The sequence below is a fragment of the Bombus huntii genome, chromosome 10, assembly GCF_024542735.1.
Source record: "Bombus huntii isolate Logan2020A chromosome 10, iyBomHunt1.1, whole genome shotgun sequence".
Lineage (NCBI taxonomy): Eukaryota > Metazoa > Arthropoda > Insecta > Hymenoptera > Apidae > Bombus > Bombus huntii.
The window spans coordinates 8,593,902-8,610,194 of NC_066247.1; the positions used below are offsets into that span (position 1 = coordinate 8,593,902).

General features: G+C 39.9%; 1 protein-coding gene across 2 annotated transcripts in view; it reads right to left on the bottom strand.

The window, feature by feature from the left end:
• The window catches only part of LOC126870189 (photoreceptor outer segment membrane glycoprotein 2-like), a 165,394-nt gene that overhangs the window by 7,531 nt on the left and 141,570 nt on the right, over nt 1-16,293 (bottom strand). The window contains exons 2-3 of one of the 2 annotated variants that reach the window (XM_050627685.1): nt 6,684-6,820; nt 4,498-4,654 (exon numbers count right to left, since the gene is read on the bottom strand). In XM_050627685.1, the coding sequence (XP_050483642.1) occupies nt 4,498-4,654; nt 6,684-6,813 (287 nt within the window). In that variant the 5' untranslated portion in view covers nt 6,814-6,820. The remainder of the gene's footprint in view (nt 1-4,497; nt 4,655-6,683; nt 6,821-16,293) is intronic. The other variant, XR_007691208.1, reaches the window with a different exon arrangement.

Sequence of the window (16,293 nt, forward strand, 5' to 3'; positions counted from 1 at the left end):
ACGATGTTATATCACGTTAAACCGTTAACAAAGAATCAAAGAAACGACTGTTTTGAAATTTAGGTATCTAGGTCATTCGAGCAATCGACCGAGCGAAATGCTGCCTCTCATAATTGAAACGATGTTATGTCACGTTACACCTTATCGAATTAACCCGTGGCGTCAGCCATTTTGTCGCGTGCATATGATATAATCTCAATGGATTTTACGAGATCAACGTGGAGAAGGGGGTGGTTGACGCTTGGGGAATAGTTGCGGCGACGAGGAGAGACCCGGGGCTCGATCCTAGTGGAAGGTATAATTCTGCAATTAACATAACGAGAAATCGATAACCCACTGTTCTATCTGCGATTACCAGCCACGACACAAAGGCTTCTATTCGGAACGCGCTATTAACCCTTTATTATCGAACGTATTACCGCTACCACATAATGCACACATACGTCAGCCTACAGAAACCTAACTATTAGGCAATTACCGCGAAACTACTCTAAGCAACGCGAACTCGCCCCGACTGCATGAATTGTTTCATTCAAATGTTTCGCATCCGTTACTTCCGCTTCTCTACTCGCAGCCAGCAAAATTCGTTAACCTCAACAATTCCAGGTATCAAGCGCACGGTATCTGTACCAAAAATCCTAAAGATAGTTTGCTAACTGTCAGAAATTTATTACAATCGGAAAACTCTATAGAATAATTACAGAAAGTGCAAGATTTTTGCGGAAATTTCTAATTTTTAATTCTTCGTTGGACGCTGATTCGAACGAAGAACATTGTTGCCAGATATTTTGCAATTTAAGCGGTAATAATGATCATGAATTGTGTACTTCGGCATTCCACAAGGCGATCGATCTTCACAACAATCGAGTTTGAAATACGGTAATTTGGTACGATAGAAGTTTTACAAAATGAAACTAGAAAATTATAAATATACAAAACGATGTCAGAGAATTAAGGGAAATACGCGTATCATTAATTAATTATTCATGCATAAATATTTATTTTCACCTAATGCACCAAAAAGAAGCACATATCGCCTACAGAATGATCGTGTAGCGGCACTCGACAGCAAACTTTCCAACGGTTTCTGTCCTGTGACTTGCTACACAGAGACCCTATCCTTCGGACAAGATGATTGCCAGATCATCGACGGAGCCGAACGTACGACGACCGCGTACGACAACATAGACGCGGTGAACACACCGTTCCGCGTACTACCGTTCTGGCTATACGATGTTACACTGTGGTTCGCGATGCTGGAAGCGCAGTTCGGAACTGCCCGGATTACGGGCGACAAGACGAAATTTCAGACCGTTGTCGCGAATATTACTGCGCCGCACGTGCAGCTATGCGCGTGCCGCCGGGACATACTACTCGCCCCGCCGGTAACGTACCACGACGTACGCCGGAGGGTACCTCAAGAAGGAGCTCATTAAGAGATTGAGGGACTCGGACTCCAAGAGAGTGCGAAAGATGTTTGAAGATGAACACATAGGCGATAGGACGCCGTTCCAATTCTACCGGGATCTAATAAATCTTGCCACCCCCTCGACATCGAATGACTTTATCCTCACGCTCTGGGAGAGCCGACTACCGGTACATGTGCAACACGTTCTGGACGCCATGGACGAAAAGAAAGCTGAAACGCTAACCCGGATCGCCGATAGTATACACAAGATCCTCCCGGAGGCAGGACGGATTGTCGCGGTCAGCGCAGAAAGAACGACAACGGACAGCGAACGACTAAACCGCGTCTGGGACGTGATGGAAGACGCCCTTTACGAAGACGAAACCGGAGTCGTCGTAGATCGACTTCGAGAAACAGACTGCAGCAGTTCGGACTCTGTTACTACCACGCGACGTTCCTAGAATGCGCGAAGAAGTGTCGTTCCCCGTGCACCTGGAATACGGGAAACGGGACCAGCCGTTCGTAAGCGCGGCAAGCGACGACGGCCTAGTATCCCGCCGCATATTCGTCATGGACAGGCACTCGAAGATCTCCTTCCTAGTGGACACCGGCGCCGATATATGCGTATATCTGCGCAATAAAATACGCGGACCCGCGAACAGAAGCGGATCGCAACATACGGTACCATCGTGATTAACCTGAACCTGTCCCTAAGACGAGCCTTCAAATGACGCTTTATAGTAGCCCATCATCGGCAGACTTTTTGAGCTGCTATGGGTTGCTATGGACCCGCGGAACAAACGACTCCTCGATACGACAACCCAATTGTCATCAATGGGATACGCTGCCACGGCCGACCAAATATCAATAAAAACCATAATCAGTGAATCAGTTTACCATCGACTCTTGGTGGAATTTCCGGACCTAACTCGTCTACCGGTTTTCGGGCGAGAGGAAACTCGACACGGCAATCGCAAGCTCTACGCAAAGTGTACATCGAAAGTTTGTTAATAAATATATTGTTAACTATACTCTAGTTTTTCTTTAGCACATATCACGACTTATCCACCTCAATCCAATATTAATATTCCGATGGCCAGACAGGCCAATCATCCTCCTATGTGATGTAATCATATCGCAAACACGAGACATATAATTTTAACGATATGAAATAAATAGTGCGGAAATGATAGTCGAAATTTATTTAATATATTCACAAATTCTCATATGGATATCTAGGTTGGTTTGAAGAATATAACGGTTCACGACCTCGCTTAAAAATTCCTCCATGTTACACACAACTTTCTTTCTAAAGAAACAAACGAATCTGAGCGATCGAGGAGCATTAACGTGCAACATTTCACCGGCCGTAAACCATTTCTAAATCCAGATGGAGAATGCTTTCGCATGGGCGTAACGTGTGGCCGGTAAAAGCACACACGAAGGAGCCCTTAGAGGGTGAGTTAGGTGGGCCAGACCTGAGGTGAAAGGCCCTTTCCACGGCGTGGAAATAATCTGGCCATGGAAGGGCACTTTGCCGAGGAGCCAGCAGTGTTTTAAATCCTTTTCTAGGAGCATCTCGTGGAGGGCGTAGAATCACGTTTCATCTCCTTCACGCTCTTCCTTGTGCTTTTTCTTTTTTCGATATACAGGGTGTTAGAAAAAAGTGGACGATATATTAGGTTCATGTAAACTAGTTGGTGGAGTGCAACGAATCACGTAGGAATTAAGCGTAATTTAATCAGCGGATTAAACGTATGATGATATTTTCAACGCACGATTAAAGTTTGAATCCAAAGAAACATCCTACGTGCATCAACCTATAAGTATAAGGCGTATATTTAATAATCAAGACCACGAACACGTTCTTTTAACACAACGTATAGTTTCATTAAGAAATGGAAACCTCTAAGAAACAACGACGTCGATGTAGCGAGTATGAACAGCTTTGCAGAATCGTGGATGGCCGCTTTAAAATCGTATGACGGGACCACCCCTCTCGGTCAACTACTCCCGTTAAAATTTCGTTTCTACGCGGTGGGAACGCGTATAGTCGTAATTAAAATCCTGGCATACTTTCTGCGTTTCCATTAAAGTTCCTGGAAAATTTGTTCCTCGCCGTCGGTGGACAGAAATGGCTTGGGTATTACGTGTAATTATTGCGCGGATGCTCGTGGAAAAAATGTTACCAACACGATGGGATGAGTGTCGTGATTTGTTGAATTTCAATGCGCTTGATCGTGTGATTTCTGGTATTCTATTTTATATTCATAGAATAGTAATATTCTCCTGTGTTTGCCTGCAATTCAGGTTAGGGCTCATGTTCCATTCATAGTTTTATACAGGATGAATCATGAATTACTTTACATTCTTTTGTTGTCAGTGAAGCGACTGGAACTCTTTCCGTGTCGTATCATATAATTGAAACGGGTATTTGGGACGATTGGAGTTCCCTTTTTATCAATCCTGCTTTTCCCAAGAAAATGAAAATGATAACAATGAAATTGTAACCTGTTCCCGCTCAGTTTTTAACTAATGTTCAGACAAGTTTCCGTAACGTTAAACACGCAGCATGCAAAATATACAGAATAATAAAAATATTAAACATATCAAATAAATAATACATAGTAGGATATATGTATGAAATAAATAATCGAAAATATATAAAATAACGAAAGCAAAATTCCATTTTTTTTTGTTACGTTTATAAAAATATGGATTTGTACGGACATCAAGTTTGCATTAAATTGCAGTTCGTATCTTTTCGAAGAAATTCAATTTCCGGTTACAATTTTAATTATAATTATAACACCGTATGAATTCTTATGATAACAGTTTAATAGCCACGATAAAATTTCGATATACTACTTTCTTGGGAAGATGTTCCACTTGGGTTAAGCAGGATCACTTCCTTGGAAGTAACACGACTATCGTAAGACGATAAAGCTCACATTGTCCATGAACCATGGTGGAGGGTAGGTGAGAAGATAATAGTCGATAAACGCGGATAAGATATAGATTTTATGGTGTATCCGATCGATAGGTGCTATCGACCCTCGATTGTCTTGACATAATTAAGCGATAATTACCTCAAGATATCCGGCGAGTCAAGCACAAGAAACTCCCGTTGCAGCCAATATGTCTTGTGCCAATCGTCGGACGAATCTATTCCACAACACTGCATGTTAACCTGCATGCTGTCTATTTTTCGCTTCCATGACACATCTGTGAAGTATCTTTTCATACCTATTTCACAGAATACGGAGAATTTTGACGATGAATTTTGATGAATTTTAGAAGGAACTAATTCTTTAGAATACGATCAAACACAATTCATTCGTATTATCTTAAAAAAATCATAATTATTAAATGGCACTAAAGGAGAGACGCAAATAATATTTAACCTATGCATGATGATTGAATCTCCCATGGGTCACCAATAAAGTGACTCCTGGGAACGAGACATACGGTGTATGAAAAAGAATGGCAGAATCGTCGGGCGTACATGAATCTCGATTATTCTCACACGAGATGGGACGGTATTCTGTGGAAGCGCCGACAAATTCCACGGAACGGTGGCCGGTAGCCTGGAATATTTTGCATTAGCCTACGACTTTCCGATATTTTATATCCTATCGAAGGAATTTGTCGAAGTGGTTGGATCCGTGGAAAATTGAAATTTTCATTTTCATTTCGCGGTCGAGACCTTCGGCGTATTAATTAAAAACCCATGATCGAAATAATCAAATGTCGATTCTAGTTAAATACTGGCGATTGAAGGTTCACGCGAGATCGAGCAGTTTATAGCGATTTCATTAGCGGTTTGGGAGATTTCAAAGTAACCACGTGGATCTTTCCATTTTAACGCAAGTGTAGAATAACGAATACAAAGATTCCCCATAGATAATTTTATTTTATTACAATTCTGTTTTTTTTATAACTTTGTCATGCTTCATTCTACATTTATTTTGTCAAAGGAAGATAAAGAAATAGTAAACGCACGAAGATCTTCGTATGGTTCGCGGTTCGCGGATAATCAAAGTAAAATATATGTTTATCGTGGACCAAACAACTGTTAATTCGATCACCACGAAACATTTCACTGGTACATTGTTTCTTTTTGTATAATTTGTCAGTGGTATTAATGTTTGGATTATTCTGAACTCTGTCATTACCACTAAATTCACGAGATACAAAATATACAACACATGTCCTGCACCATAAACGATTCTTCACCAGCACTCACCCAGAAGCACTAAGTCGATCGCGATCTCCATATCTCTCACAATTTACAGCTAATTAGGGTAAATTTGCGTAGAGCACGCAGCGGAACGCGACGCATCAGCCTGCAAGTTTATCGGGAGCAAACGTTTCGAATTTCGAGGCCCGGAGCAAGAGGATCCACAGAGTCACGTATCTATTCATTAAGTAGCTAGACACCAAACGAGATTTCCATCGGTAATTTCGAACGGGACAGCCGGTGTGCGTCGCGTTCGACCGTCGATTTGCATATTACATAGTCGGATACTATTTCGCGGAAGCGCACCGTTTCCACCATCTGCCTGCCATATTGAGACAACACTCTGCTGGATCTAGCGTGCCTCGCGTGCCTCGTATACATCCAATCTTTCCGCTATTTTTCTCTTTCTTCTGTTTGCTTTGTTAAATATTCAAATTCGGAAAAACGACGGGCCAGCGGAAAATGAAGAAGGGAGAGGAACGTGGAAGGGGAAAAAAGGATAGGCGACAACGGATAGGCGTTCACGAGGCGATCACGCGGACAAAATGAATTCGCGTACAGCCACCTGCCGATCCGCGAATATCGCTCGCATACATCGTTTGTCGATGAATATTTCACGATTCCGGCGTTTGCCTCGGTTTCGCTTTGTCTCTCTGTTTTCGGAAAATGGGTTATCCGCGCTCGGCCACCGACGAATACCGTTTGCCTTGCTTTCGTTTTCGTTAATGGAGTTATCGTTGGCTTCGTGCAACGCCTGCGAGCGTTTATTGTTCCAATGGATGGAAATTAGGGAAATCGCGAAGCTCGAAGATATTATAGATCTGTTTGGGATTAATCGTTTGGCGAAGAAAGAAAATCGCTCGAGAAATTAAAAATTTAGAAATGAAGACAAAGCGATATAAAACCGGGAGAACTCAATGTCCATAAAAAATAAGCGGCAGAAAGTAATTTTTCAGTTAGAGTCAAATCAAATAGACATAATCGATTTTTCCCCAATTTTCCCTCCCCAATATTATTTTAAACTCTGGAACTCACCCTCGTGAAGAGTTTGCCTAAGTTGAACCGTTAAAAGATCCGCTGTAGAGAAGCAGATGCTGGCCATGAAGCAGCCAACGAGCACCACGAACAAGCCTATCAGAGTCCATAGGAACAGTCTCAGGTTCATCCCTGGCCTGAAACAGACGAATCGTCCGTTATCACCAACTGGATGGCTTAATCTATAATCTTTATTTAAGACAGCCTAGAACCGGTCCATTTTTAACTCAGCAAGGAACCAGTCGCGATTAATTTCGTCTTCCAATTTTCACACTTTGATGCAAACACGGGTGCGTCTATGTGCGTGTACGTGTGTGAATTGAAAGGAGGCGGAAAATCATTCTAACCACCGACTAGATACCGCGGAGATACATTAACGAGCGAAAGGGTAATTAAAACAAATGAAGTTTGGCGGAGTATCGGTGGAATTACTTGAAAATTCTGACAAATCGATCGGCCTTCGGCAAGCGGCCGTTTTCCAATTCGTACTCGGCCGGTCGACAGAGAGAAAGAAAATTAAGAAAAACACGCTAGGGGTTAATTCTCCGGTCGTTCTCCAACGAGGTTACGCTCGAATCCACTTTTCGCCACCCTCTTTTTCCTCCTAGCCCTTTTTCGTTGTCCATTTATCGTTTCTTTTCGTCTCGTCTATAAAGAGTCGAATGAACTGGATGTTCTCTTCGATCTTCGTTGTTCAGGTTAGATACTTTTCTTAGACTTAGATGATTGTGAAGTTTAATCGATAAATTCGTTGATCGATATACCATTGAGATTTTTCGTTAATTTTATTCGACGAGTATAGCGCAAAAGAATTCTTCACCTTTCTGAAAATATATACTCTACCATATACGTTTAACGTTACTTGTTTAGATGAATTTGTTTAGATTTTCACCATATAATTTTACGTACATCTGATTTTCTTCGGGGAAAAATCCTAGTTTCCAATTTTTTAGCACTTTTGTCTCCATCTCCCACGGATTTTGTATAATAGCAACCGAGACGCACATTGTGCTCGCGTAGATCCGATTACAAGGACCAATTGATTGTATTCACGCACACTCGACATCCCTAATGAATGCTTCAATCCGGTGAATTTCCGTTCGCGGCGCGGTTTCCGCAGGGAAATATCAAGAATATCCTGTCGTTGTTCTCGTTAACTAATTTACGCGAAATCACAGCTTCGATCCGGCTAATTCGCAATTTGGCCGGTATTGTACCACGAAATTTAACCTTCCAGCCTTTTTCAGTCTTCTGATTTCTCTAATTGTACTAATTCGCGTACCGATGAAACGTTCAAATAACTACATGGAAACGTATTGCGGCAGAGAACAAAGTTACAAATTAATTAATTACGAAGCTAAAGGGATGACACTGTGAAGAATTGAAATACGCGATTAAATCGAAAAATTCTCCGAACCTTTACACATGCCACAAACATGTTCAACCTACTAATTAATACGTAAATTTGTTATGGACAGAATCGACATAAAATTACAAAAAACGACAGAATGTAATTTGAAAATTTGTGTTACGACAATAATTGGTTTACCGTTACATTTTAGTATTTCTGGAATATTTTATCATAAAATTAAAATTCGGAAAGAGGTTACTTTTTGGTGATTCGTTTTCGAAGCCGGTACACGTGCAACGAGTGAGCAATTTGCAGAAAAATGAACTTATCTTTCTTACAACGTTTCTCTTCCACGAGGCTATCGCAAAAACCGAAGAAATTAAAGGAGGAATGTCGCTCGCGGTACCTTTGATCGCGTGGATGTTGTGGGTCGTTAATTAAGCCGCGATGTCATCTTCTTCTTCGTGTACACTTCGTGATTGCGCGTTTCCACGTTGAATATTGTAAGTTAGAGTGATGTACGTTGATTACTATCACGATTACTTATGTATTGCGTACAAAATGTTTACCAATGTAACGATTACGAATGCATTTTTAAAGGAAAATAAAAAAAGATCAAGATAAGGTTACAGACGATATAAATGAGATTATATACGAGATATGAGACAGACAATGTAGACGATGTAACAGATGTAAATTACAAAAGTACCATTCAATTTACTTCTGTTAGTCATTTTAATATTCCAGAAATTTGTCAAAAAAGCTTCTCAAATGATACAAATTTTCTAACCTAACCGCAAACGCTATAAACCAATCAATTATATTCTTAATTGTATCATCGATTCATTAATTATTCATTAATCCCTACAATCCATTATATTAATAACTCAAGGATTACATAAAACAATTAATCTTCTGAATATAATATACGAATAAGGAATAAAAAGATTAAAAAAAGAGCATTTCGTTAATTATGTCACACGTTTCCCCGGTACAGAAGGCACAGAAAAGTGAAATCTTATTAATTCAACTACAATTACCCTTCGGCATAGTGGAAGTAATTATAGCACAGCTTCACGCCCACCAGATTATGAGCGAGCACGTAAAGACCGTATAACGTCAGGGTTTTAAACACAAGCCCGAAGAGATTCTCGTCGTCGAAGCGCAGTTTCGTCGCAATCACGAACGAAGCAATCACTCCCATGAAAAACAGCAAGAATCCGATAAGAAGACTCGCTAGAATCGCGAGCACCACGTATCGATGCAGATATTTCCTCTGATTTTTCGTGAATTTTATATCGAATACTGCCATTTTAATAATGTCACCGTGTTTCCTTTCTTTTGTCCCATCAACGCCCTCTCGTACGATTTAATATTATCGGCGAGTTTTGTTTCTTTGATAATTATTAAAATTAGGTATTAAAATAGAAATCAGTCGTCTATTTGAAATTGACATGGATATTTCTATTCGCTGGAAGAACCATGGCTATTCGGAGTAAAATAGAATAATTCTGTTGTTAAGAATATTGTTAAATAAATTATTGTAAGAGAACCCAAGGATGACTGGAATAAATCGAAACGAGGAAGGACCTATAATCTACATCGTCGTCGCTAATTAGTCGTTCCCATGTCGCGTAGTTCGTTCAGAATTCTGGCACTTGTGTCGAGGCCGGTTTGCTGCCGTGTTAAGGATCCGGAATTTCCTCATTCCTGCGACGGAAACTGTACCCGCCGAGGTATTTCTATGGTATCTAGGGAGTCTTCGTAGTGAATCGCGTCCATGTCTACAGGGTGGAACACGCCACCTTACGACAAACACTTACAGCAGTTCACAAAAATATTCCAAAACTTACGAAAATCTTTTATGAATGCGTTGCTTATGTTATTGTGTACCAATGAAATTTCAAAATGTTTTATATAACACGTTCAATACGGACATATAAGTTCTTTACGGTAAACATTCAAATACATTCTTTAATTTACTACGTGTATCTTCCATGCATTCAAGTCTCTCCTGTTTATTTCACTATCTTTGTTTATTCCTCTTTAAACACAGTTTCCGATAGAAATTATAATACCCACTCTATAGTAACTTTACGTTAAGCAACTATTACGATATAAGGAATCTTGAATTTGTTTCAACGTCGAAGAAATAAAGCCACGGAAACTTCCAAGAAAATTTTAGTCTTCTGCTATTACCTACTACATTAAAACTACCACTTGTGTGAAGGTTAAAACGCAAATTTCCAGTATGCTTAAGCTATCGAAGTTTCTGGTGGACGATGCAAAATCGTAGGATACACGGTAAAAGCGACGAATTGAAGGGAACACGAACAACGATCCTCCCTTTCTCTTACACATTCTCCCTTTCTCTCTCTCGGGGTGAAAATCGTTTAAAACGCGCCGAAAGTTTTTTAATTCCGCGAGAGGATCGTGCAGCCAGGGTTTTTCATTAACAGAAACTACGAAAAATCTGACGATGGGCGGCTAGCAACGGCGTGCTGGAGGATTACTTCCAGGTCACCCGGTAAGTGCTAACGCGCTATACCAGCGTTGCTGTAACGGGCATCGTTGCAGGACGAGAAGAACGAGTAAACGAGGGAGTATGGAGGCATTCAGTGTACTCAAGGGTGGAAGTTGCGAAACGTGTACGGTCTCTCGCCTTTTGCTCCCACCCTTTTCTGTTGCCTATCAAAACAGTCGTTTCGTACGGAAATTTCACTATCCTAGTCCGAATGAATATTAATTCAATTCCTCTTGTATCTGATAAAAATCTCAGCGTACACTCCGGTGGGAGGAATTCGTTGTTGCGTGCAATCGGATGGCAGAGTTTTATTTCCTCTTTGTTCGTGGCCACGACGTTTTAATTAATTTTTCCCTTTATCGGAGTGACCGTATTTATTTAGAATTTCTACGTACCTTTTAGCTATCGTATCGGATCGAGGTCTTTTTTATGGCCATGTTACTAGAAACTGCAATGTTTTGGAGAGTAGAATCGAATTAACTACCCATCTCTTTCAAATGGATTATTTAATTCTTAATACGTGGACACGAAATATTAAAAAGACAATGCGCTCTACATATGCTATTTGCAAACGATTTTTTAAAATTAATTCCATCAACAAACGAACTTCTATTAATCTGTAACAAAGTCAAGTCAGAATTTGTAATTCTACCTGTCAATAATTATTCCAACAACATTGAAAATATTCCAAGCAATCATTTACATCGAAACTCCCGATATTCGATATTTACGTCTTACATTTCATAGCACGTTTCGATTAATCGAACGATCTACTGTGGCTGGTCGTATCGATAGCCGCAATACCGGTTGGAAACGCGGGGTAAAAAGCTCCCCTCATAACCGCGATAAATTCATTGACAATGTATGGCCACGGCGCGCCTCGTCCCTCCGGAATAATCAATTACCACAGGATCATTAATTAACTGGGAAAAGTGCAACGATTTAAAGGCAGAGTAACGATGCAAGTGGTACGGTGCCACGGATGAAAGAGGAAGTATAACTGGATGAGCATAAGATGCCCTATAATGAATCACCCTCAGATGATTCAAGGATTTAATGGGAAAATATTTTGTGGAGATAGTTGAAGAATTTTTTTTTCGAATTTGGAAATTGATGCGATTATGGAATTTAGCAGAAGTATCGATTAAATAAATATTTTGCGAAACGTATCGTATTTCTTTAGAACAGAGAATTTTGATTCGATTACTATTTATCTGTATCTACATAATCTTAGACTTTATAATTATTTCTCGAGTGAATATGTAATAAAATTATCAAACGTATACTTCACAATTTCCATCCAAATTCAGAACGAACTAAATCATCCGTTTGCTAGGATGCGATAAATTCTCCATAGAATTCATCCCATATTTGCTACTAACAATAATTCATATTCCTCACAATCAAACCATCAGAGGGTTCTAATCGATCTATTATTCAATCTGTTTATTTCATCAGGCGTAAAACTAAATCTATCACACCTCCGAATAAATCCAAATTCAAATTTGCCAAAATTAACTATCGATCGTTCATCCGTGATAATTCTTGCATTGCGTAATTCGTCGTTGCTTTTTCCCTCTTTTCACCTATTTTTTAACCTTCCCTTTTTCCTCTGTTTATCACGGTAGACACAATTCCCGTTCGCTGGTTAACAACGGCCAATGAAAACGTTTCATTACGCATCGGTGTTCCGTTGTTCGTCGACCAGGACCAGCTTTATCGCGTTTGTTTGCTCTTCTCAGCACGCTGATTTCCGGAAATCCGCGGGAAATCATCGAGCCACCAGTTTAAACGCGGCTTCAGCGACATTCCCGAGAGGATTCGAAGGATCCCACGGTTTAATCGAGCATTGCGACTGCTAAGGGCCGATTCAGCGGGCTCTTTGGTCCAAATTCTGACGTTTCAGAGATTCGATTTTAGGGGCAGAGTTTTATGGAGATTCTGTGTGCTGAGATCTAACCTTGTTACCTGAGATCTACCTAGCCGTATTTGAGCTTGCGAAAATTGAAAAATGTTTAATCCATATTCGAGGATTTTTCGTTATACAGGTTTTTTTATTCCCGAGGAATTCTATTATTTAGAAAGAGATGTGGGAAAGTAATTTGTTATATGTCCGAGAAGTGAACTTGATGACAGTCACTGCACAGGATTAATCACAAGCATCGCCGAATAAAATTGATTTGTTTTATCTCTCAAAGATTATTCTTTAACAATCGTACCGTTATTTTCCCAGCTTATAAATCTTTTATCTCAGAATATCCCATGCCGTCGATATTTACAGAAATCAATGACAAAATGCACAAAATATTCGCGCAAATAGTGGCGTCGTAATCATACAATTTCACGTTACAGGTTTTGTTACCTGCTGTAATAGGAGAGAAATAACGTAAGCTGACAGATCGGAAGCGATCGATTCAATTTTCAACCAATTTTCTCCATCGATATAGTTAGGATCGAGGCGACAAACGCGTGTGGCAACTCAAACAATCAAACGGAACAAACGGCCCGCCTAAATCGTGCCAATCGATCGGTCCTGGTTGACCAGCGGATCTATGCCTCAATTAACACCTGGCTGGTGCGTGCGCACCGGTCGCAATACATCGGAATCAATCCTCATTAGCATAGGTTTTAATTTAATTGCCGCGGGGAACGAGCAGCGCCACGATACCTCGTTATTTTTCTCGATCGAGTTCGTTTCTACCGGACACCCTGTTACTTCGTGTCCAATCCGGTGACCGTGTTCACCGTGAAATGCTAAATAGCTTGGATTTATCGCTTGCAAAGAAATTCTCCGAGGAAAGTTGCACCTTTTTTTTTTTACCTTATTTTACAATCGAAATTTTTATCAATTTCTTCTTACGCTTCAATATTACGCCGTTAATTCTTGTTCGACTGTATTTGGCGGTTACATTTTTTTACACTTTTGATTTACATTCTTTTGTAGATTATATCAGGACATTTTCGATTATCAATGTTCTTAGTTTGTACTTACAATGTTGTACGATGCTAGTTGAATTTTCTTCTTTTCCCTGATTGACCAAAGATTTCGTCAACGCAGAACGTTCTCTTTTTTTCTTTTCTTAGGTATTATTTCATGATCGCACAGGCTGACGACAGACGGCAGTAAATTACCACGAATTCAGCTATTCTTCGCGCGAGCTGGCGGAGATCCGCGCGCATTTTATGAAATCTCGCGGGCTAATAGCTACGGGTGGATAAGATGCGGGCCTCACGAGCTCGTAAAGAGGAAAGACGGTTCTTACGTAGCAGGGCGGAGGGTAAAGAAGCCGGCTCGCGAATTATCCTTCTAGCGAGAATGGTGAAGCGAATTCAGGCGGGCGATCGACCGTGACGAGTCACGCCTTTCCGTCAGAGAATCGGGAGAAGGGAATTTTTCTCAAAAAATATTCTCTTTTCCTTAGATCGGGATCCTCTGATCTCGTGATTTAAAACGAGCCAACTGGAAATGTCGGAGAAACGAGATAAAAGGATTCGACGATCGAGAAAGATTTCAATATTCTGCTATTAATTTCCGACAAGATTTCTCGTAATAGCGAATTCTCCCAAAATATATTCTCAGTCGAAGCGTTTGGAATTACCACGCATTTGAGAATTAGAAAGACGAATAAATTTAGAATTTTCTTTATCTTCGATCCAGTATGGATTTTTAATTAAGAATGTAACAAAATAAAAAAGGATATATGGTGTTTATTTTGCGAGGAATTTATTGAGAAATCTACAACAACAAAGAGAGTTTACAACATCTACCTTAAACTGTAATTTTTATATGAAAAAGTCATATGTTCTACTAATCAACAAATAAATGAATAATGTCTGTTTTGTAGTATTCCTGGCAAGAGTTTAATAATTAAACAAATTAGAAAATATTAGACAAAAATGAGAGATGTTAAAAAGCTAAAAGATTATCAAATCACAAAAATGAAGCTTTCAAGAACGAATCAAGAAGAATCAGCTAAATGACTATAAATTTAACAACAAAAGGACTATAGTGAACGTACACGTATAGAGGCAGTCCGATTATAGAATACTAACAGAGGCTTCCTTTTCCTTCATGCAACAGTCGAATCGTGTCACGATTCCCTCGTCGAATTCGACTCGCATTATGCACGCGTAGAACGTGGAAACGCTGACGAACATAATCGCATTAAGGTCGCGACAAATTTCGACGCTGCCTGGATGCTTATTGCTTTGCACGTACCAGGATGCATACACGAATACGTTGAATCAAGCGCAAACGCGATAAAGGAATCCGTGCTCCTTCAAAATTTCGACGAAACAACCTGCACCACGAACTTTCCAAATAAGCTTTAAGCTTATTAGCTGTATTTTAAACGGCGTTCGTTCGTTTTGTTTATCTATCGCGAATGTAACCGGAAAATTTCTGGAAATAGATCTTTCACGGGAAAAGGATAAGATTCTTCCAGACATTTTGATAGGATGACGATTTTTCTATACGCGCGACACGTACAAAAAGTTCTTAGAGAAAGATGCATAAGTATTTTATGAGAAAAAATTCACCTTTTAGATACAGTATTCTAATATATCGATGTAAAATTTCCTTTACAGTTGATCCAAGTCATAACCGAAGGAACTGTTGCGATAATCAGGCAAGCAGCACTTTCCATTAAGGTAAATAAATAACTAACTGACCAATTGAAAATCAATCACAATCAAATGAGTTTTAAACACGCGGTATAAAGTTATAATTTATGGAACGTTTGTCACGTATCGCAGAATGCGACATTCGTTTCTACAATGAGTAATGCTCGTTTCGAGCTGCGCTGTTACTGTAGAATCCCGCGTGGAAACTTTGTTCATATATATCGGATGTTATTGATATTTTAACTATTCTGCTGTTCATTTCGTTTCCGATAAAGCTGTCTCGATTTGATTATAAATTCTGGTTAGCGTTGTTTATTTGAAGGAAATTTGTTTCCAGTTGTTCGGCGAAATTAATATTAAATTTATTAACAAGTTGCTCGAGGATTCTCCTACAAATTGCATCTTGACATAAACGGGGCTAAAATTAAAAAAAGAACCAAAGGAATGAAGTTAATGGAGCTGGAACTTGCAAGCATAAGTTTTCAAAGCTCTCGGTCGACTGCTTGCTTTTAAATACACTGCCGCTCAAAAGTTTGCTATTATTGTTTGATAAGAAAGGAACTTGGATTCGTTAATGGAAAAAGTACGAATGTTCTAGCCTTTTAGTAAATTAGTACACGAAGAAGATTGAACTCTACAGAGTTAGACAAAAAACATACATATTTAAAGAAAACGATGCTGATATTTCAACTGTTGACCCCCGTGGTTGATCGAATATCGTTGTATCTTGCGCGTGACGCGCCGATTAACTAAAAATAGCTATCTATCGATGAGTGTCGATACTGTGACAAATGACGACCAAAGAGGACAACTAGCAACTCAAAATGACGATTAACCATCAACTAGTTATGTCTAAGAGACAACCAATTTCGCAGTCACCTCCTCCAGTCGGTCTGTAGCGAGACGTACTGCTCGAACAGGTGTAAAAAAGTTAGTCGCTGATGGATGACGGTTTGGCAATAGGATGATTCCGCCAGGTCAAAACTCGGTGTTACGTTACGATACGTTTTTTAACAAGAGAACGAACAATGACCGGCTTCTAACGAGACGAAATTCTACTAACTGCCGTGCGTAGTGTTACGTCGGCCGACTCTTTATCTAAATCGGGACAC